This window comes from Amia ocellicauda, chromosome 5 (genome assembly GCF_036373705.1).
Source record: "Amia ocellicauda isolate fAmiCal2 chromosome 5, fAmiCal2.hap1, whole genome shotgun sequence".
Classification (NCBI taxonomy): domain Eukaryota; kingdom Metazoa; phylum Chordata; class Actinopteri; order Amiiformes; family Amiidae; genus Amia; species Amia ocellicauda.
The window spans coordinates 22,623,393-22,644,307 of NC_089854.1; the positions used below are offsets into that span (position 1 = coordinate 22,623,393).

Here is a 20,915-nt window from a genome sequence, read left to right on the forward strand (position 1 = left end):
GAAAGATCATCACAAATAAGCTGGTTCACTTTGTTCTTTCAGAGTTTCACTGTGTATACCTGTAGTGTCCTTCCAATTTAGTTTTTTATGTTATGTATTCTGAACAAAAATGTAAGCGCCACATGGAAAGTGTTGGTCCCGTGTTTCATGAGCTGAGATGAAAGATCCCAGAAATGTTCCATACGCACAAAGCGCTTATGCTTTTGTGCTCAGATTTGTTTACATCCCTGTTAGTGAGCATTTGTCCTTTGCCAAGATAATCCATCCACCTGACAGGTGTGGCATCAAGAAGCTGATTAAACAGCCTGATCATTGCACAGGTGCACCTTGTGCCGGGGACAATCCCAGGACCTCCACATCTGGCTTCTTCACCTGCAGTATTGTCTGAGACCAGCCACCCGGACAGCTGATGCACTGCGGGTTTGCACACGCAGAGGACTTCTGCACAAACTGTCAGACACTGTCTCAGGGCAGCTCCTCGTCCTCCTCACCAGGGTCTGGACCCGACTGCAGCTCAGGTGGACATTCCTGCACTCAGCAGCCAATTGCACGTCCCTCTAATGTTGAGATTTTGAATCCATAGATTAGAGCCTAATTATTAAAATTGACTGATTTTCCTTATTTGAACTGTAACTCCGTAAAATCTTAGAAATTGTTGCATGTTGTGTTTAGTTAGGGAGAAAACAAAACATGCTTTGTTCTTTTTCAAGAGGCTTTGATCTGCGTGGGTAAACTGTTTTTAATCCCGCACGACAAAATAGTCCGCAATTAAAAACACTTCTCTTTGATGTCCCACGGATTGCAAATGCTGTGAGTCACGGACACTTACGAGTGCTCTCCGGCAGGGGGCGCCAGAGCCTCGCCCGGCAGCGCCCCCATGTCCGCCTGTGTGCTGAGCCCCAGCCGCAGATCCCACACACCCTGTGCAACAGCTAAGCAGATGTCAACATCAGCACGTTGTTCGGCTTTTTCCATTGCTGTATTTGTGCATTTCTTTAGGCACGGGCAGCACGGTGTCTGGTCGCCATGTCTCTAAATCCGCATAGCGTCTTCTGAGAACCGCTCATATTTTGTATTATCATTTCAGTTTGCTGGCTGAAATTGCCAGTTGTTGCCAGCTGCTGCAAGTGTGAAGACATGGAGCAGGAGAGGAGGTCGTCTAAGCAATACGGGGCTCTGGAAAGCACAACATGGACTGCAGACGCCGCCAAAGCCGGTAAGAGCAAACCGTGTGGGTTTACAAACGAGCAGCATTTAAATACAATATCTTCACACACATTATATATATATATATAATATACTCATATGTATAATGCATGAAACGTGTGTATGCATTGTATCGTAATGCAGTGGGAGGTAGAAAATGACACTCTTCCTCAGAAACTGTTTCTAAAGATCCCACAGCCAGCCGTCTCTGTGCTCTTGTTTGTTGCCCACAGGTAGTCCTCTACTCCTGCTGCTCTCTGTCTGAATACTACAAAGTTTGGGCATTTTGATTAACTTGGGCGTGCTGTGTGCCAATGGGAGTTTTGCATAGAAAAAAAACAGCCACACTTAACGCAGGGGAACAGGCGATGATGATGATAAATGAGCAATTATTTGATGGGGGCTACCACTGCCTGCTGAGTACTTTATTTAATTCTAAATTCCTATCTGATTTCTGTCACCTAAATTACCAATGCAATGTGCACAAAGTTTGTTAGTTAAAAGGCATGTTATTGCCAAAAATGCAATTGATCCAGTCAGCAGGTTTTCCGTGTTGACAGACCCACTCATTGTCTTTTATAATATGTTTAATTACGATTTTACTGAAAATCATTGCACCCTATGTTTGAAATGTCAGATTATTAAGCAGAGGTAACTGTGTGCACCCTGAATACCAATCTTGACTTGGAGTTTGAGAGCCCTGATCTAGGAGGTCAAAGACCAAAACGTCTGTTCTTGTATCACTGAAAGTCCACACTTGTTTTCCTTTGGGGTGACATGTTTGACACTTAACAGAACATCACAGCCTACCAGCCAGCAATGCCCAGGAGGACAGGATCGATCCTTGGAATGCACCAGTTTTCCCAGACTAACCAGATCTCCTGAGGAAATAATATTACTTCCATTCAGCTGAACGCGGTGTGCTTTGTCTTAAGAATAGCAGAGGGGCTAGTCCTGTCAGCAAAGCCCTGCTTTAGTTTTCTGTCTGATTTCCTGTTCTTGTTACAATTCAATCTCCTATCTCCCTCCACTTCTGCTGATGAGAAAGTTCATAGGGTGTGTGGACTGACTGACCTGTGTAAAGGTGTGCCTCTCTGGACAGCTGTGTGTGTGTGTGTGTGTGGGGGGGGGGGTGGAATTGAATCTCTGTTGCAAGTCTTCAGCCAGTGCACCTTTTACCTCTGCAGGAATTACATCAGGAGATTGGCTTTACAGTTCTCCAAATTGATGCATTTATTTCCACACAGCACTGCTGAGAGAGCATAAATTATGAGCCTGCCAGAGACCAGATAAATCAAGATTGTTACAAGATAAGCGTTTTTAAATGAGCTGTTTAATGCGGTAGTTATTGTAATGCATCGGACTCCTTTTAGCCATCTCTCTCTTCTCTGCCATTTAGACACTCGGAGCTTGTAAACGTGTTCCCGAAATCGGTGGTAAAGCCCTCTCGGAAACTCCTACCTCCATTGTGGTTATTGTCTGTACAGCCGTGTGATCCTCTCGGGAGTGTCAGTGTCAGCTTGGTGAAACGTCTTCTATTTTGTATTCCTTTTCTGTTTTCAAAGGCTAAATTGATCCAACTGTGTGTTTATCACATGCCTTCCCAAGGGGCTCCATTTCTAATTTAAACTGGCTGAACAAAGCACTTCACACTCTGTTATAACGTATGTTTCGTTCGCCCCTTGTCAACAGACAGATTCTTGGTTCAGAGGTCCTCTAAACTGGTTGCACGGGGGAGTAGTTATCTTATTGACAACACTAGGACCCTCTTCCCAGCATGCATCAAATCTAACTTGGGCACCAATCATAAAACATTACATTTCTCCAGACAGCAACAGAAGCTTGGAAAGGAACCTACTTTTTAATATTTACAGGACATTTAGGATTTGTATTAAAATTTGTCTTGTGGAGCTATGGATACAAATCTATCCCCTACTCTTTCAAAGAGTAAATGAATGTTTTCGGGGTCATTTTATTGTTTGAGAACAACATTTTAATCTTCTTTTTTAGCTGACTAGTTACCAGTACAACTCTTGATTGGAGCAGTTCGACAAAACGCCAAAATCAACATAAATGCATTTGTTACTGAAATGTCAGTACAAGGTGCTACACAGATCCTCAAGTAAGTATACAATCACAAGGGGGGAAAAATGGTTTTTTAAAGTGTCAGCTGACTGTTAACCAATCAAACACATATTACAAGAGACAATCCATTATCTGGATGTAGGAAAGAGTTTTAATTTCTGGGACGTTGTCTCATTTCTGTGGACCCAAGCAGAGCATCAGGCAGACTGGTGTAAAATGCACCAGAATCACCGCATGGCTTCCCGGCGCTTGGGGCTCGGTGGACGACTCTGAGTCACATGCTCTGTATTAGTCACAGGCTTCTGCTCATTTACTGCTCTGCCGTCTCTCCTGATGCCACACAGGTACGGGCTGTGAAATTGGGCCCAATCCATCTTCTCCATCGTGCTGACAGTGCCCGTGGCCAACTTTTAATCAGTGTCCTCGCGATTGCTTCACAGCACTGCGGCGCATCGGGCAGCACAGGGCGGGACAACATGGCAGTGTGGCGCCGGGTCGCCAAATAAATAAGCGCTGAAATCAATTGCTTTTGCAGATGATCGAGGACTGCGCTGTCTCTCGTTACCAGGAAGGGACAGCTGCGCTCCCAGGATCCTTCGGGGACTGATTTCAGATGCCAGCATGGGCTGAAATGAAGCGAAATGTAATTAGGCGAATGAACCCCTTCCAAAATTCACACAGATGCCGTCTTTTTCCCACAAAACAGCTAAGACTTGTCCCCTTGGTAGTGCAAATAAAGAGATGATCTTGTGGACTTTTCACACTTTACAACTGCAAATACAACAAACCCTGTTCTGTTTGTGTCATGTGATTGGAAGGACTTTTTCTGATGTGCACTGACTGGGACGAGATTTGATCTGTGTGCCTTTTAAAATACAGCCCCGATGACTGTTGGAGTTTAATGAACTTGAATTTCCTGGCGGGAGTAAAGTTAAAAGTAGCAATTTATCATGAAGACGTAGCGAAGGGTTTCTGTCAATCAGCACCTGGAAGAAATATGCACAGATCTAGCAGACTGTAGTGCGATTTGAGTTACCTGATATTTTGCACAGCACTTAAATTGTCTCAAATGATTTTTCAGCTAAAAACAAAGAAAATAGACTAGTTTGGCGTTTTATTACTTCACTCGAGGTGTCAAAGACATCATTGAAAACCACGGGAAGGTATAACTTCCTCTCAAGCTTACCAGAAAAAATCCCATGAGGCATTTTTAGAGGGAATCTCTGAACTACCCATAGATTCAACACCAGTTCTTCCACTAGGTAAATAATGTCAGGTTAAACTGATTTAGTGAGCCCTATAATGCAGGAGAGATGCCCATCCGCCCAAACTCACGTTAAATCACGTAAATTGAACTCCCACCCTGTGATCTGTCTCTGAGTTGTCGGAAGATACTGATTTAAATAAATTATCGCCAGATCTTTTGTTGCAAGAGATGGGCGAAGTGGAGGAATCCTGTCTGTAAATTATAGAAGAGTACTTTCTTTCTGCTATTTCGAGGTTAAAGTTGCCAAGATTGTGCAAATTGCATCAACCATCAGCTAGAATAGCCAGCAGGCCTTCGCCAATCAGACTGCATGCATCCCGTGTGACAATTATGTTTGTTTCACAAATTCAATGAGAAAGTGTCACAATCGATTTGTCTTGACGCCTTGTAATAACGCCACGCCAGGTAGAGAGAGCGCTTTTTATTTCCTTTCTGAAACGGATGTCACATTTTGGATTCTGATTTAGTTGATATATGGATATATCATATTTTTTGTATTTCGTCACTGATTTATTGACTTGATCTCTCCTTGCATTGTCATCTAAACCTAAATTGCTCTATCCCGTACCCAGTTGGATGAACTGAATGGGTGTCTCTGCAATATTCTGACAGTTTGCACTCCTTCTGTTGCAGAAATTATAAGACCATTAGTGCTGGAATGGCCGTTTGTACCAAATCGAATTCATTTAATGTTCTGCCTTCACAAACAGATAACTCAGTCCCAAACAGATAAGTGGGGAAAACAACTCTGTAGATTTACATTTGCTGTCTCCTTTAATCCCCTAGAGCTTTAATATGTAATTTAAATTTGGGTAATTGGAGGGTCAGCGCACAAGCAGTATCAAAAATAAATGGCCTAATGAACAAAACAGAAACGGTAAAACTCAGGTGACATATTACTTCTCAAAGTGGTGCTGCCATAATATTGCTTCAGAGACCCGTGGTGCTGTTTTTTATCTGAAATTGATCAAATCTGAACTGCCACGGTATTTGAAAAGCACACTACAGTACCGGTACATTTGAATATAGTTTTTGCAAAGCTTACCTGCTCATACTTTTGTTTCGGCTTGTATTGGCAAAACCTTGCTTCTTCTATGCATTTTAATACTGGAAAATCATGTTTAGATGCTTAATAAGGGAATGTATAGTTTACTGAAGTTACATTTATTATTAGAAGATTATCTTTAATCCCATCAATCTGTTCTATTTTAAATACAATCTCCTGGAGTTTTGCCTCGAGTTTTTGTGTTTGTTGAATAATTCCACTGAAACTGTATTTACCTTTTTTTTTTACCTTTTTAATCTCCAGTTATTGTTGAAGACATTTTGTTGTTTTTGTCTTCAGTTTTTAGTTAAGAAGCTTTTAGCCAGCAAATATTGTATTATGAAAAATCACAAGTGGTATTGTCCCTATGGAAACTGTGTTTATTTTAAGAGCCTTAAAAGGTTTTGGTCCTGGTTTCATGTTTCTGGACATTTAAATACTTCTCATGCTACCCTGGTCCAAATCAATGCACCATTAGTCTTCCTTTACCATCTCTGTTATAAACTGGTAGTGGTTTATATACAGATGGGTGACAAATTAAAGGAAAAAACAACATAAAGTATCCCAGTAAGTTGTTGGCCACCACGAGCCGCCAGAACAGCTTCAATGCTCTTGGCACAGATTCTACGAGTCTCTGGACTCTACTGGAGGGATGAACACCATTCTTCCAAAAGAAATTTGGGGTTTGGATGATGGTGGTAGCGAGTGCTGTCTAACATGTCAGTCCAAAATCTCCCATAGATGTTCACTTGGGTTGAGATCTGGTGACTGCAAAGCCCATAGCATCACATCATTTTCATACTCATCACACCATTCAGTGAGCCCTCGTGCCCTGTGGATGGGGGATTGTCATCCTGGAAGAGACCACTCCCATCAGGATAGAAATGTTTCACCATAAGATAAAGGTGATCACTCAGAATAACTTTGTAATGATCTGCAGTGACCCTTCCCTCTAAGGGGACAAGTGGACCCAAACCATGCCAGGAAAATGCCCCCCACAGCATAACCGAGCCTCCAGACCCCCCTCACTGTAGGGGTCAAGCAGTCAGGCCTGTACTGTTCTCTTGGTGTTGCCACACATGCACTCGCCCACTTGTCCAGAACACTGGCCAATTGAGCGTCTGTGTGACTGAAGCTCCTGACATTTGTACCCCAATAATGACCCCTCTTTCAAAGTCACTTAGATCAGCATTTTTATACATGCCACAGAGCATGACAGGATGTTAATTGCTTAATTGTATCATGCAGTACTCCTCTTTGGAAACTCTGCATTCGTTATGTTCCTCCACTCATTTATTCAGGTTTTTCCTTTAATTTGTCACCCGTCTGTATTAACATGTCCTGTACCTCCGAATGTGGGGATGATAAATCTCAGTCAGCGTTTCAGTCAGTTGATTGTCTGACTGAAAAGAAAACTGACCTTGGGTCCACATTAACTAGATCACCTAAAGAAAAGCTTGTCACGCAACCCAAACTAAACGCCTCGCTCTGCCTGACTGTGACTGTGTCAGTCAGGTCCCAGCGCTTATCTGGGGAATAGTAGCCGTGATCAGAGAATGCACATCTTTCTTTCCTTTAGAATCTAACCTGTTGTGCTCCTTAAACTGAGCCCAGCGTCATTACAGAGATGAAAGCGGTCTTTGGGGAACTGGCTGGATGCATATTTTTTTCCCTCTCCTTCCCCTTCTTGGAGCAGAGTAGTGAAACTGTCACCTTGTCTGTGTCTGAAATGATGGCATGATTTGCAATTCTGAGAGGGGGGGAAATGAAGACAGAATTAAATAAATTAATTTAAAAAGCAGCCATTGCGTTCTCCTCAGACGAGCCCCCCTGAAATCTGATTACAGCAACAGCACGTCAACTCAGAGATTTCAGAGAGGAACTTTGAAAGGTAGGATTGCAGTGGGAGTCTGGCAGAAGGATCATGCAAGGACTGTACTTCTGTGTCTCATCTGAAGACCGGGGGCGTTGTGTCAGTCTGAGGAACAACCAGGGAATATATTCAGCGAGGAACAAAAACAAAATGAAATGGGGGAGGATTGAAGTTATTGTCTAAACTTCCAGCAACAGAGAACGGTTTTGTTTTTCCCTTGAAGATCAAGCGTTGTTTGAATGGCACACTGGATGACTTTGCTACTCCCAGTGATTGGTCATCAGATGTTTCTAGTAGTGCTTAGGTCATGTCTTTTCAGTTAGTTTCTTTGTTCTCTTTCATTTGTTGAAGCGTTTGATAGTAACAGGCATGATATTGCAAGGCTTTTTTAAGTTGTGAAAGGTATCTCAGTAACTGCAGGCTCATGGAAAGCTGGGCAAGTGGTTTAGGGATAACAAAAGCAGTGTTGATCACTCTTTAAGCCATTGCAATGATTTTAAATGATTAATATTGAAAAATTATTCTGGACAACGCAGTCTTTAGTGTTAAACTTGCCACTCTGTTCTCAATGTCAATTCCATATGCAATGGGACAACTTCTACAACTGAGGGGAAAACGAAACGGCACCATGAAAGGGTAAAACAAAACAATCGACCATTTAGAAACAAGAGTTACGTATCAGGTAACGGAAAGGGCATTATAGATCTCTTAGAAGAGAAGGTTTCTTATTTGCCACCTGGATGCCCAGCATGCCCCAGTGTACGCGTTGTTCTCGCTTAAGTGTGGGCTCATTAAAGTAAATGATTGTTAATCCTCCATTAACGATTGCTGTTGCTTTTGTGATGTTGGCTCTAGGTTCTCATGGCTATAATTTGCTTCTTTGTTTCTTGCCTTCTGAAATAATACTAATACTTTTTGCTTGGGTTACTGCTTGGTACAGTGCGTCCCCGTCCCCCCCCAGGCAGCAATCACTGACTCATACATGCTGTAGATTGTCTGAAAGATTCTAGTTAATTGTGGAAGCATTCATCCCAACACATGTTGTAAACACATATGTATAGCTGAGAAGGTTAATCTAGTTCTCATGACTGGGACTCTGCTCTTCCCTTGGGCTAAATTAATTCATAAGCCTGGATGTTCTCAGCTGTCATCCCTTTTTTGACTGAGATTTCCCTCCGATTCACCAGAGCCTGTCAGTGCAGGGATGACCAATGTTTTCATCTGTGCCGAGTCAGCATTCTGAAGTCACATCTATCAGTGAGTGGATGTGTAATTAGTTGTGTGATGCTCTTGATTTATGAATACCTGGCGGGAAGGAAGCCAAGGCAGGAGAGTCAGTCAGGTCCCTTGATAGACTAGGAGAGACAACTTTCAAAACAACTTTCAAAACAAGAACTGAACAGGAATTTCTAACAAAATACGAGAGGGTGTCAGTTTGCTGCTTTCAAAGAAGCCGCGGTCTGATCTCTGAGTGATTGATTAAGGTGTCCACACAGAGAGGAGAAACATGAAAGACATACTAAAGAGTGTCAGAAAAGTTTCTGAAGTGTTTGTATCCTGGCAGGATTTGGGCCCTGAGGAAAGAGTGTAGAGACAGAGTTGTTCAAGTCATTGTACCCTTCTTAATCAAAGCACACTTTTGCTGGAGTCTGGCCCTCCCGGTGTTTTTTTGTTTTTGTTGATGGGTTCTGTGACTCCTTTTTCTGAGGGGCATTCAGGTGTACTACACATCTCCAAAGGGTCTAATTATTATCTGGCAGTAATGCTATTGTTTCTCTCACTGGGGTAAATGGTTGCAGTAGGTTATCATGTTGAAGCAACATCAATGCAGCAATGCCCCGCTGAAATAAATCGCTACCCAAGACTGACAGGCAAGCCAGTAGCAGTTTTACTCGTAGCTATTGTCTTGTCTCTAAGAAAATCTTTGTACTTAAAACTTCTCCAATTAAACCATTAGCATAACCAGGTGTCTGTCATTGATTTCAGCTGAAACTCAATTATGCGCAACTGCTGTTTGTCTTCAGTGAAACACCAGGGGATGCTTTGATGTGACATTCATGCGACGGATCATTTCAACTCAAACTCATTTAATTACCTCTATCCTTACATTTAGATTCAAACGATGCTGAAGTTGCAGAGTCACATGGCTTCCCTCGTTGTCCGGCCCAGTTTCCTGTGCAGTACTTCTGCATATCAAACCGTTCTCGTCCGGCACTTAGTTGTGATTAAACCCCGCTCCGGATTCCCCATCATCAGAAAGTGACGGCATTCACTGACCCAGTTACCAAGACAACCCTAAGTGGCCCTTAAGGCATGTCCATGAGTACGCACCAACGCCAGGGGAGGACTGGAAAGCGGCCACACGCGTCATGAAATTAAACTAAAGTGCCAGTTATGTTCTGTATCCTCTCTGCTGACAGCTGAGGTAATTTTCAGAGATTTGTCCGTGGTCATGATTTATGATCGTCACCGGTTATGCTCTGGTGGCAGCTGTGCCATTTGTTTTCCGTGTTCAGTTATTGGGAGGAACGGACGTTTTTCCGGAGACGTCCATACAACCTCGATCATCCAGAAGCAAATGGAGCAACAGAAATTAATGATAAGCCACATAACCCAGATGGTCCATGTCAGCCCTATAATCCTGACACACATTGTGCTCATCTTTCACAGACCTCTCTCCAGCACAGATATACACCTGGTTTGTTTACCATTGTCCCGAAATGTCCCCAATACGCTCTTGAAATTATTATTATTATTATTATTATTATTATTATTATTATTATTTATTCATTAGCAGATGCCCTTGTCCTGGGTGACTTACAAAATATAAGTGCAATACAAAATGCAATAATACAGTGCAATTCAAGGCAAAATACATTTTACAAATTCACAGTTTACACAAGTGTATATGAGATACACAGTAAACAATATTAGAAAGTTTACAAACGAGAGGAGGCCATTCGACCCATCGTGCTCGTTTGGTATCCATTAATAACTGGGTGATCCAAGGATCCTATCCAGCCTATTTTTAAATGTTTCCAAACTTTCAGCATCTACCACATTGCTGGGGAGTTTGTTCAGATTGTGACGCCTCTCTGTGTGAAGAAGTGTCTCCTGTTTTCTGTTTTGAATGCCTTGAAGCCCAATTTCCATGTCCATGTTCCCGGGTCCGTGTGTCCCTGCTGATCTGGAAAAGCTCCTCTGGTTTGATGTGGTCAATGCCCTTCATGATTTTGAAGACCTGGATCAAGTCCCCATGTAATTTTGAAGACCTGGATCAAGTCCCCACGTAAATCTATACTTAAGGTCTTACATCCTAGAATGAAAAAGCTGATAAGTGCAGACAAGATGTTGAGTCAAAGTTAAGAGCTAAGGGAAATGGAGTGTAGGGGATATCAAAATAAGCAATACAAGTGCAAGTAATGCAAAGGTAAGAGTTAAAATAATTTTGCTGTTGAATCTGAGCACCGTATCTGTAATAAGGTGTAATAAAAATGTTAAACAACCTTCACCTAAAAAGTTAGGGAAGGATATTTCATGAAACTTGCAGAAATTGCTCTGTGGCTCGAGGCTAAAGTGAATTTGAATAAGATGTGTTAAAAAAGACATCTGAAGTGCTTTATGAAGGATCTTCAAGAAATGGTACAAATATATTATTCTGCATTAAACAAGGAAATACACAGATATTATGTGGATAATGTAAAACTAAAATCATATATAATTGTAATTATTTGTATATTGTGTATCTATATAGCTTGGATGTTAAGCTGAATGCTGTTCTCACAACTGTGTCTTCTGTGTTTCCTCTTAGCAGAGGAGGACATCGTCTCAATGGCGGATTCCACCATCACGATAGATGACATCGAGGGAGAGCTGTTCAAGATCGAGAGGATACGGGAGGTCCTGGTCCGCAGGGAATCTGAGCTCAGATACATGTGAGTAACTTTGGCCCTTTGAGAGCTTCGATCCAGGTTTTTGTCTTGTTGTTATTCTGTTTTCTCCTTTCATATGATTCTTCCATATCTTCAAATACTTCAAGATACAAGTACATGAAACCAGTAAGAAGCAAACGTGTTGTGTCAGGCTCCAGGGGCAAATCAGCTGAACTCTTTTTTTTCCTTTTAATTTATTATTTGATCCTTTTGAGAATTTTTTTGCAAAACAAAAATTAATGAGAAATACAAAAAAGTTCCTTGGGTAGGGAAGTATTCAATACATGGAAATGCCTTTGGCAGCAAGTACAGTGAGTCTTTTGGGGTGTGCTTGGGGGAGAATCTCTGGCCTGCTCTAAGCACCTTCTGGGTGGTGCCGTATACATGTCACTTCTTAATGATCGACTTGATTGTACTCCAGTGCCTTTATTTAAGATATTGAATGCCTTTGAAATCTTTTTATACCCCTCTCCTGGCTTTCCACAACTTAATCCCAGAGTTGCTTTGAAAGCTCCTTGGGCTTCATGGTAGTATCTTTGCTTTGAATGCATTACCCAACTGTGAGCATATTTAGGAGTGTCATAGCAAAGGGGGTTAATAGATATCTGATTGATTTGCCTTTTTTCCCACATTGAAAATGTGGAGTAGGTTGTGTAGATCAGAAGAGAAAACAACATTTAAGTGCATCAAGATTTCAACACAATAAAAGGTGAACAGGTCCATGGGGGGTGAATACTTCCTATAGGCACTAAATATAATGACAGCAAGAAAATACAATGCCAATTATTAAAAGTAAAACATCAAGCAAAACATCTTTGGTCTTTTTTTAATGTGCCAATAATGGGAGAGAAAATGAAAATCCATACTGAGCACAATGGCGAGTGTCTGTGGAGCACACTGCACACGGTGCGGAACCGGTGGGTTTTAAAGACTGAAATCATTGCTGCGTCATTACAGTGCAGAAATCAGACGCATGGAAGAATGGCTTTCTGACAGCTGCTCAGTGGAATGTGCGCCAGTGTGAGAAGGAGTGCAGAGACTGGGGAAGGGCAGGACTGTCTTCCTGTCACTCGCCCCAGCTGAGTGATGGATCCCTCCAGAGAAGGCGGGAGGAGGGGATTGGAGTGGGACTGGGGGGTGGATTTGCGCAGCGGCTGCACCAGAGGCAGGATGTTAGTAGATGACAGACAAGAGCTGATGACCAACATCTGTATAGAAGAACCACATTTGTGATAAAGCCATGGATGATAGATAAGCTAACAACTTTATGTACATTTATAGTTCTAATTGTGAATATTTAAATCAAATAAATACATAAGCAAGAGTTGTCAGACAAGGCCTCTATGTATTTAAAAGTAACTATCCTTTTTTATTATTAATATTTAATTTTATTCCTTTTATGCGCTTATTCACTGCATGAATTGCCCATAGACTGAAGCCCTGATGGCATCGAACATCCTCCAGCTCTGCCCCCCAGTGTTGTCCAGTATGCTAGTGTAGCAGGTGTTTGTTTACTATGACATTTAATTCACCCATAGAAAAGCCCCCCCTGGCTTTCTTCACTGTCTTTGCATCCAGATAAACCAAATTAAAAACACTTGCCATGTTTCTTCAAGGTCAGGCCACAGGCACTGACAACTCTCACAGTACATGGCACTTGAAACGGCTTCTTTGTGGCCTCGGCCCAACTCACTCTGACAGATATGACGCCCACCAGGGATTTAGGCATTGTTGTCTCTTAAACTCGGTGGCCCAGGCTTCAGTCTCTGATTAGACTGCACTTTTGCGTGTTGCTTGTATCTGGGATTCATACTTTCAGGCACTGTAGAGCTGCAGCAAAAAAACAAACCAAAAACACTATTCATTTACATGGAGAGAGCTGTACCAATATGTACAGAGCAGAAATGAAGCTAACTGGTGCCTTGTGTCAAGCAGTCTGTTAATGAGCCTTCGTGCTAGCGCAGGGACCCAATGAATCGCCTTTCAGTGGTGTCAACAAATAAGTAAATAAAACTTATGGGGTTAATTAGAAAAAAGAAAGACATTCCCGCAGGAGTAAGTGAGTGGATAAATAAATAAATATTATTGATCTGTGTAGATTAAAGTTGTTATTTTCATGTTTGTAAAATCATTACGTCGACTTAAGAAGTTGTGGGAAACAAATTGCCTGTTGCATAATTGGGCATTGAGGTGTCCACATGGAAATTAATGTAGTCAGAAAAATAATTTAATGTAATTAATGAATCCGTGTCTAATGCTTTATAAGACATGGTTATATACCAACAATATAATGTACAACAATGTACATTTTTCTTCTGTTCACTCACTTTGCATTTTGTTAATTGATAAATATAATCTCTATTAACATGTCAATTTTTAAAAGCATTCTTACTTTACAGCATTTTTACTTTACCTGACTAAAACTTTTGCACAGTTCTGTATGTTTTTGGAGGTCTGTACAAGTTATTTAGAAGTAACACATGCCTGTTTGCATTTTCCTCAGTCACCCTTTCTTCTCACAGGAAGCTTGCAGTCTAAATGCACATTCCCAGGTATTGTGTTATCACCCTGCACTGTATTTCCAGGCTGTGGCATGTATTTGAAAATGCAATCTCCACAAAGAACCAGAATGAATCAAAAATGGCCAGCCTGTCCAGACAGTCTTTGCTGATGATTACTTACAATCTGTGTATTCATACCAGACAGTGTTAAAGAGGATTTTATTTTTGTTATCCTCCCTTTTTAAGAAGCTCTCCTTTTGGAGCAAGAAATAGCCGTGCCTTGAATATTGAAGACCTTTGTGCCTCACGTGTCTGTTTGTTGGATTGCTTCATTATGACAGAGATGGCCCTGTACAGCCTGCATATAATTTGACATTTTCTATACTCTCCGATGACACGCGCTCATCCCCAGCATGGATGTAGGTCTGAGCGTTTTTAGCCGCTTCACAGATGTTTGAGGCCACGTGTGTCAGAGTGCATTGACGGCTGATTCCAGACCGCAGTCGAAAGCCTCCTCGTGCTTAATTTGAGAGGCAGTTGGAGTCCCATTATGACCATACTAATTACTAAGCCCAATGCTCAAGGTCAATATACACTATGGATTTAGAAAAGCAATAAAATACAATATATATAAAATTATCTTTATCTAAAAATAAATAAATAAATAGCTCAGTGCCCTTAAATTAATTTGTTACCAAACAGAAAATCTATCCTTTTCATTCTGAAGGACATGGCACTTAAAATACCCTTTCCGCTGATGAAAAGAGGGCCTACAAATGGCATGTAGATTCTTAATTATTTTTCAAGGCTATTTTGTGTTCAATTCTAAGTGTCGAACCAATTATGTATTGGGAAGATGGTTTGATTTCACATTGTTTCTTGTCACACCACAATAAGTCACTCAAGCACTGTGTAACATTTGATTGTAAATCTTGTCGGTATAGATTTTCACAATTTTTCTATACTCTTACATACCCATGGATTTGCGTAAATCCGTATGGGAGAATTCCGGATCATCTAATTTCCAGATGTTACTAGGAGGCAGTAATTTCATCTCCCATTAGGTTATAGGTAAACACATCTATGTTGTGTTGTTGTTGTTGTTATTATTATTAATAGGTGTTATTTCTGTCATCCTGGTTTTTGGAGAGGGTCAGACATTGCCACTTCGGGGTGTCAAAACTGATTGCGGATTTCGTATTCAGAATTCAAGAGGCACTCTGGCTTTTATCTCCCACAAACACAACCGCATCTGCTACTTACTTATTTATTTATTGAGCACTTCACAACTGAGGGGCATTCACAACAAAGTATAAAAGCGCTGAGTCACTAACTTTCCAGAGCGTGTTGCGGTACTAGATTGTTTTTGTCGGAGCACAACCCTGGAACTGCTCCCTCCTCCCTTCGCTGAAATCCACACAGTGCTCCCATTCAAAGCACCCGTATGACGTCACACGGGGACGCAGGGGCTGCAGAAAATCTTGCCAAAGCACGGATACTCTGTGCCGAATAATGAGATTCAAAAATGCTGCCTCAAATTATTGTGAAATTATTGAATCGTGTGTGAGTGCCACTTTGCCAGATCGGTGTGTATCTTCTTTCATCGCATGTCATGGCAGCCTTGAAAACACTTCATCATAGTTTATTTGCACTGCCTTTACTGCATATGGTAACAGTTTTTAATATATAAAATTCATCATCTTCTTTGTCTGGCGTTGCTCTCCATTTAATTCGTGGGATATTGGTTGAAGCACCTCCAGGACGAAGGAAGATCTATTATACCTCACAAAACCAGATTATTAACACAAGAAAAACAGATTACCAGTTCATATTAGTCACTTTTGTGGCTGGTGGTAACAGCTCCCGAAGACAATAACATCTCATGTTATAAACGGAGCAGACAGACCGTTGTTTTTTGCTTGATTTGACAAAGGTAAGTTAAGTGACTGAGAAATAGCTCCAATCATTTCAGTCCCCATCCCCCCTCCTCCCTTCCGTCCCTCCTCAGTATTTTAATTTGCCCAATGTAAGATCTATCAGCAGGCTAATATTAGTCATTATTCTTGCCGTGGTTCTTCTGTTTGGCTAAATGCTTTCATACTCCGCCTGAAGTGACTTGTTTGATGAGGTCAGAGAGAGATGCCAGTTCTCACTCTGTCGTCCTGGGCTCCAGCGTAGCCCCAAACACATCTCCCTGCCGCGATAGACACTGCAATACAATTAAATAATTGTCAACTCAAATAACATGTTCATTTTTAATCAGAAACCAACCTGAGGGGTTGCTGAGGAGAGATTACTGATAGAGCCTCCCCTCGTTAGAGACGCTGCCTTTGAAACCTTTAATATATTTTCAACGCACAGTGACAGTCTCTCTCTCTCTCTCTCTCTCTCTCTCTCTCTCAAACAGTCATACACGGCTTTTCTCCCCATTATTCCGAAACTTTTTTTTTTAAATGGTTTGCTCTTTTAGGAGAATTGTTACCGCTGGGAGGGAGGGAGTGATGGTTCAATCGAAATTGAGAAAAACTGATGCAAAACTGAGAAATTGTGGGGCAGCCAATACTGTATGTGATCTGTCTTTTCCTCTTGTGTTTGATAATATACACACCTGAAGGATCGGAGCCAAGGGTTCAGAAATCCAGTCCTCTGAAGTCAAAGGGTCCTCTGTTTCCAATCCCCCTGTGCTCCTAAGTAATAAGCCAATCACAGTGTTTAGTGGGACTAATTTAACATGTCCCCCAGGCCATAGACAGTTAATGATTGTACAAACCTGCTGCATGGAGGCATTTGAGAACCACGCGCCTGGTTTGTGACATTTTAAACTGGTGGGTAGAAAAGCTAGAAAGCCTAAAGTTGATTTAAGTGGGCTTCAGCTTGTCAACATAGCTCGTCCTCCAAATTTGCTGCTATAGTAGCAAAGAAATTACAAATAGATGGCTATTTTTCTCCGGTCCGTTTTGAGTGACAGCACGGTTTAATAAATGCAACAGAGCAGTCCTGGCTGAAATGAGTCTCTCACCTCCTGACGACAATAGTGACAGCGGGGAGATGCACACTGAGCCGAGATCACCCCCCCCCGCTCTGCAGCAAATGGGATTCAAGCAGATACAGACCCGAATGAGGGGCATTCAGACTGAGTCCTCAAGCCTGGTGGCTTTAAATGCCTTCATCAGATCCCATCATTTTCCCAGTAGAGTGCAGGTCGGGTTTTTTTACAAATACAAAAAAATGCAAAAAGAAGACTTGGGCAAGTTGGGGGAGGCAACTTTATCTGGTTTTATACAATCTAGTTTTCAGTTTTGGGGCCTGCTGTATTTTTAGTTTTTTATTATTTAAAAACGCCATCGTCGCCCCTAGAGACGTTGGTTAAGTTACTGCAGTTTGTTGGTACTGGGGTGTGTGGACTGTTTTAATGGCTTCCTGACTTTACCGAGAATATCTTACTTATTTATTTTCACAAATCTGACTGATGAATAGCGGTCGGCACAGTTGTGTGGTGGTTAGCGCTGCTGCCTCACAGCTCCAGGGGTCCTGGGTTCGAGTCTCGGCTCGGGGTGCCTGTCTGTGTGGAGTTCGCATGTTCTCCCTGTGTCCGCGTGGGTTTCCTCAGGGCACTCTGGTTTCCTCCCACCGTCCAAAGACATAAAGGTTAGGTTAATTGGCCATGCTAAAATTGCACTATAGGTGTGTGTGTGCCCAGCGATGGCCTGGTGTCCCATCCTGGGTGTATTCCTGATTTGTGCCCTTTGCCTGCCGGGATCAGTGGTTTCGAAAATGGATGGATGGACGACTGATGAATATAAACTTTTTTGTGATGTGCAAAACAAGAACAAAGAGACTTTTGAATACTTTCAAGAGCTTTTTGTATATTTCCAATACAGCCTTGTCATTGAATTATAGAAACCATTTCCAAGATTACAGTCTTTGGTTTTCAAGCACTAACCCCCATCGGTAGCCTGTATCAATCAATACTCTAGTGAGTCAGATTACTGTTAACTTACCAATGGTTTAGATAAAATCAAAAAATCTCAAGACAAGGGTCCAGAATTACCTCAGACTCCTGCCCAAACAATTAAACAATTATCCTCATCCCTCCATATCCCTGGTTGGCTTGTCAATACCATGTGATTGTTTTCATGATGCTTTAGTAACGTTTGCCAGTTCTTGACCAGCAGTGTACTCTTGGGGGAAACATTTAACTTGGTGTTAAATACTAACGATAGTCTTTCTTTTCTCACAGGATGGACGACATTCAACTGTGTAAAGAGATAACAAGACTCAAGAAGGAGCTGCAGAAACTAGTCTCAATACCAGGTACATTCAATGATGCAGTTTTAGCAAGAGATCCCACAGTAACAAAACTGCACTCCTTTTCATTTTGAAGAATAAGAGCCCTCCAGCACAATACGATCGTCTCCAGCGAGGAACGGAGAAAAACAAAAGCGCTCTGCCTCCGTTTGCCTGCAAGCCTTAACTCATTTGCAGCTTGAGCTTGTTTGGGCATCTAATCAACAGATAGTGTATCTGGGCGGTGTTGCTTAAACCCAGTCGAGAACAGCGGTCAAACCTCTGTTAATGAGGTCAAAGACTCACGTAGGCCCGAGGACGTCTGCACCCCCCTTAAAATCCACAGAAATACTGACCTCCTGAGATCAGATCCTTGGCGCTTCTCATCTCCCCACTTAATTTGTGAAGTGCAAGCCACAGTAAAGACCTCTTGTAATTAAACAGAAGTGCCCTTTGCTGCAGCAGCCTTCGAATGCCTTTAGGGGCAGAGAAAATATGAGAGGCTGCCAACACTCCCAGTGATACGCTTTCTTTAACGTAGGCCTGGAAAAAAAATCTGCTGCTGATCAAAAGGAATTTCTATTTCTTGATGTTTTTGGAAGCCATTGTAGCAGAGTCTGTTCCAACACATTATTTGGGGAATTACTTAAATACCAGTCTTTTCATACGTTCACCATCCTTTAATCTGTTGTAAACGATTGTATTTTATGTATTTAATATTGCAATCATTCTGTTTTCTTACCAAAAGCTTATTTTATTTTATTTGATCGTACATTTCCCTCTTCCATTTATCTGCATAGCGGTTATATTCAGCCCCATTGCTATCAATCTTCATGCACTACTTTTCTTGACCTACAAAAGTAATCCCACTGGCCCCTTCTTCCAGATAAAGAGAAATCAAACGAGGACAAGCAGAAGGAAGAGGAGCTGCTGCAACAGATTCACAAGCTCGTGGAGACCAGGGACTTCCTCGTGGACGATGTCGAGTTTGAGAGGCTCAGGTGAGAGTGGGGGGGTGGGGGGGCTGTGATGTAGCGTGTGGAGAAACGGCGCAGTTTGAGGCCGGGCAAAAACCTGCAAACTGATCGGTCGTTGTTTGACAGTCAGAGAGAGATGGAGGCGTCAGCTGTTTCCACGGCGGCTGACAGTGAAGTGTCCGAGGCATCGGCTCATTAATAATGTAAAACATTGCGTGTCATGCAGGTAAACGAAGCGGAGGGGGGGAATCAAGAGTTACGAGTGAAGACACTGAGATGCAGCAGTGAAATGATTTGTGAACTAGCTGTTGGGCCTAGAGTTGAGCTTTGTTTGCCATCATAAGTCGTAGTGCATAGACAAGCAGTGAGAACGCAGTCATGTTTCTTAGAAGTCCTCCATTTTGTGCTGACAGCTGTATTTCGTGTCATTTAAACAGAGAGAGAGAGGAAGACAAAGAAATGGCCGACTTCTTGCAGTCGAAATTTCCCAAAAGCAGTTTGAAGAAAACAAGTAGGTATTCAACCTCCTGCACAGCATGTTAAATCTTCCCCCCCACCATTTTTAAGTGCTTTTCAGATCAATTGCCCTTTTCTCAGGCACTCAAACCTGCGTAGTGTTCTCGCCTCGTGACCATTTAACACTTATTGTGTAAGGTCTCCTTGTGTATTCTGTGGGGTTAGATTTAAGCTCTTCTGAGAGCCAGTTTTTTTTTCCTCTTTTAAGACTGACGCACAAAGGGACTAATTAAAATTTCCCATTCAGAACGAACCCCAATTAGTTGCTGCCACTGAATGCGTTGTGAAAATGCTGAATCATTTAATAAGGCCAATTTTATCAAAGCTTTTGAAGTCTTCCATGCCATTACAAAGTCTTGGTGATTGCATCTTTCATGTGATCTTCAAAACGCTTCGGCGGGGGCACTGTTTCATGTCTCCGCTCACCACGAAGATGTAAAAAGCTCTCTGACGACGCTGTTTATTTTCCCCAGATGCCGTAAAGGACAGGAAGATGACATCTCGAGCCCAGCAAACCTCCACACCGTTTGTCACAAAGACGGGGCTGACCTTGCTCAAAGAGTGCTGTGGTTTCACCTGCTCCATCATGTAGCCGGGCTACTGTTGAACACCGAAGCCAGGTTTTTGGGGACAGAGGGACCAGTCTAGAGGCGTAATGCATGGGGGTTGAAGGACTCTTGAGAGGAGAGGATGAGACCTACTGATGTGCATGCATTGGCCTCGGGAGGGAATGAACAAGCAGTTAGGATAGAGAGTGTACATTTGTATGTGTGTCCAAGCGATATGTGTTCTCTGACTGTTTCCATCGTTCAAAAAAAAAAAGCATTGTTTGTTCCCCTAATTGGTCTGCTTTCTGAGGAGCTGTCCATCGTTTCTACTCCAGTGACTTTGAGCTTCACGTTTTATTGCACACAAAATGCACACGGGAGGAGAATGTCTCGTCAGTAAATAAAGCTATCGGAGTTAGATGTGATCCTTCGTCATCGCCGCTCACACTTTCGTTTGCCAGCTTATATGTTTGTTGATGAGAGACACTGGTACATCAGCCATTTCAGCATATTTTAATTGATAAAATTAAATATTATGTCTGTGCTCTTTGATGATATAAAGGTTTTCCCCTAGTTGAAGTGTAATGGAGTTGAGAAGAGTAATCAGAAAATCGTTCATGGGAAAGCAAGAGATTTGTACATACTGTGGTCAAAGAATAAAATAAGTTGGCATTTATC

General features: G+C 42.1%; 1 protein-coding gene across 2 annotated transcripts; it reads left to right on the top strand.

The window, feature by feature from the left end:
• The first annotated feature begins 905 nt into the window (after window positions 1–905).
• pik3r6a (phosphoinositide-3-kinase, regulatory subunit 6a) lies at window positions 906–20,662 on the top strand. 2 transcript variants are annotated; one of them, XM_066704361.1, is made up of 6 exons: window positions 906–1,216; window positions 11,291–11,411; window positions 18,150–18,223; window positions 19,083–19,197; window positions 19,611–19,684; window positions 20,163–20,662. In XM_066704361.1, exons 1-6 carry the CDS (start codon window positions 1,138–1,140, stop codon window positions 20,279–20,281), a joined length of 582 nt encoding a protein of 193 aa, XP_066560458.1. In that variant the 5' UTR covers window positions 906–1,137; the 3' UTR covers window positions 20,282–20,662. The 2 variants fall into 2 exon arrangements, with proteins under 2 accessions (XP_066560458.1, XP_066560457.1); XM_066704360.1 differs by having other exon boundaries at window positions 907–1,216; window positions 11,288–11,411.
• Window positions 20,663–20,915: the final 253 nt, after the last annotated feature.

Bases quoted from the DNA above. Each gene is read 5' to 3' on its own strand.
- pik3r6a (XM_066704360.1), top strand. From the start codon at position 1,138: ATGGAGCAGGAGAGGAGGTCGTCTAAGCAATACGGGGCTCTGGAAAGC. The intron at 11,412-18,149 runs GTGAGTAACTTT...CTTTTCTCACAG, and splicing joins GAATCTGAGCTCAGATACAT to GATGGACGACATTCAACTGT. The intron at 19,198-19,610 runs GTGAGAGTGGGG...TCATTTAAACAG, and splicing joins GTCGAGTTTGAGAGGCTCAG to AGAGAGAGAGGAAGACAAAG.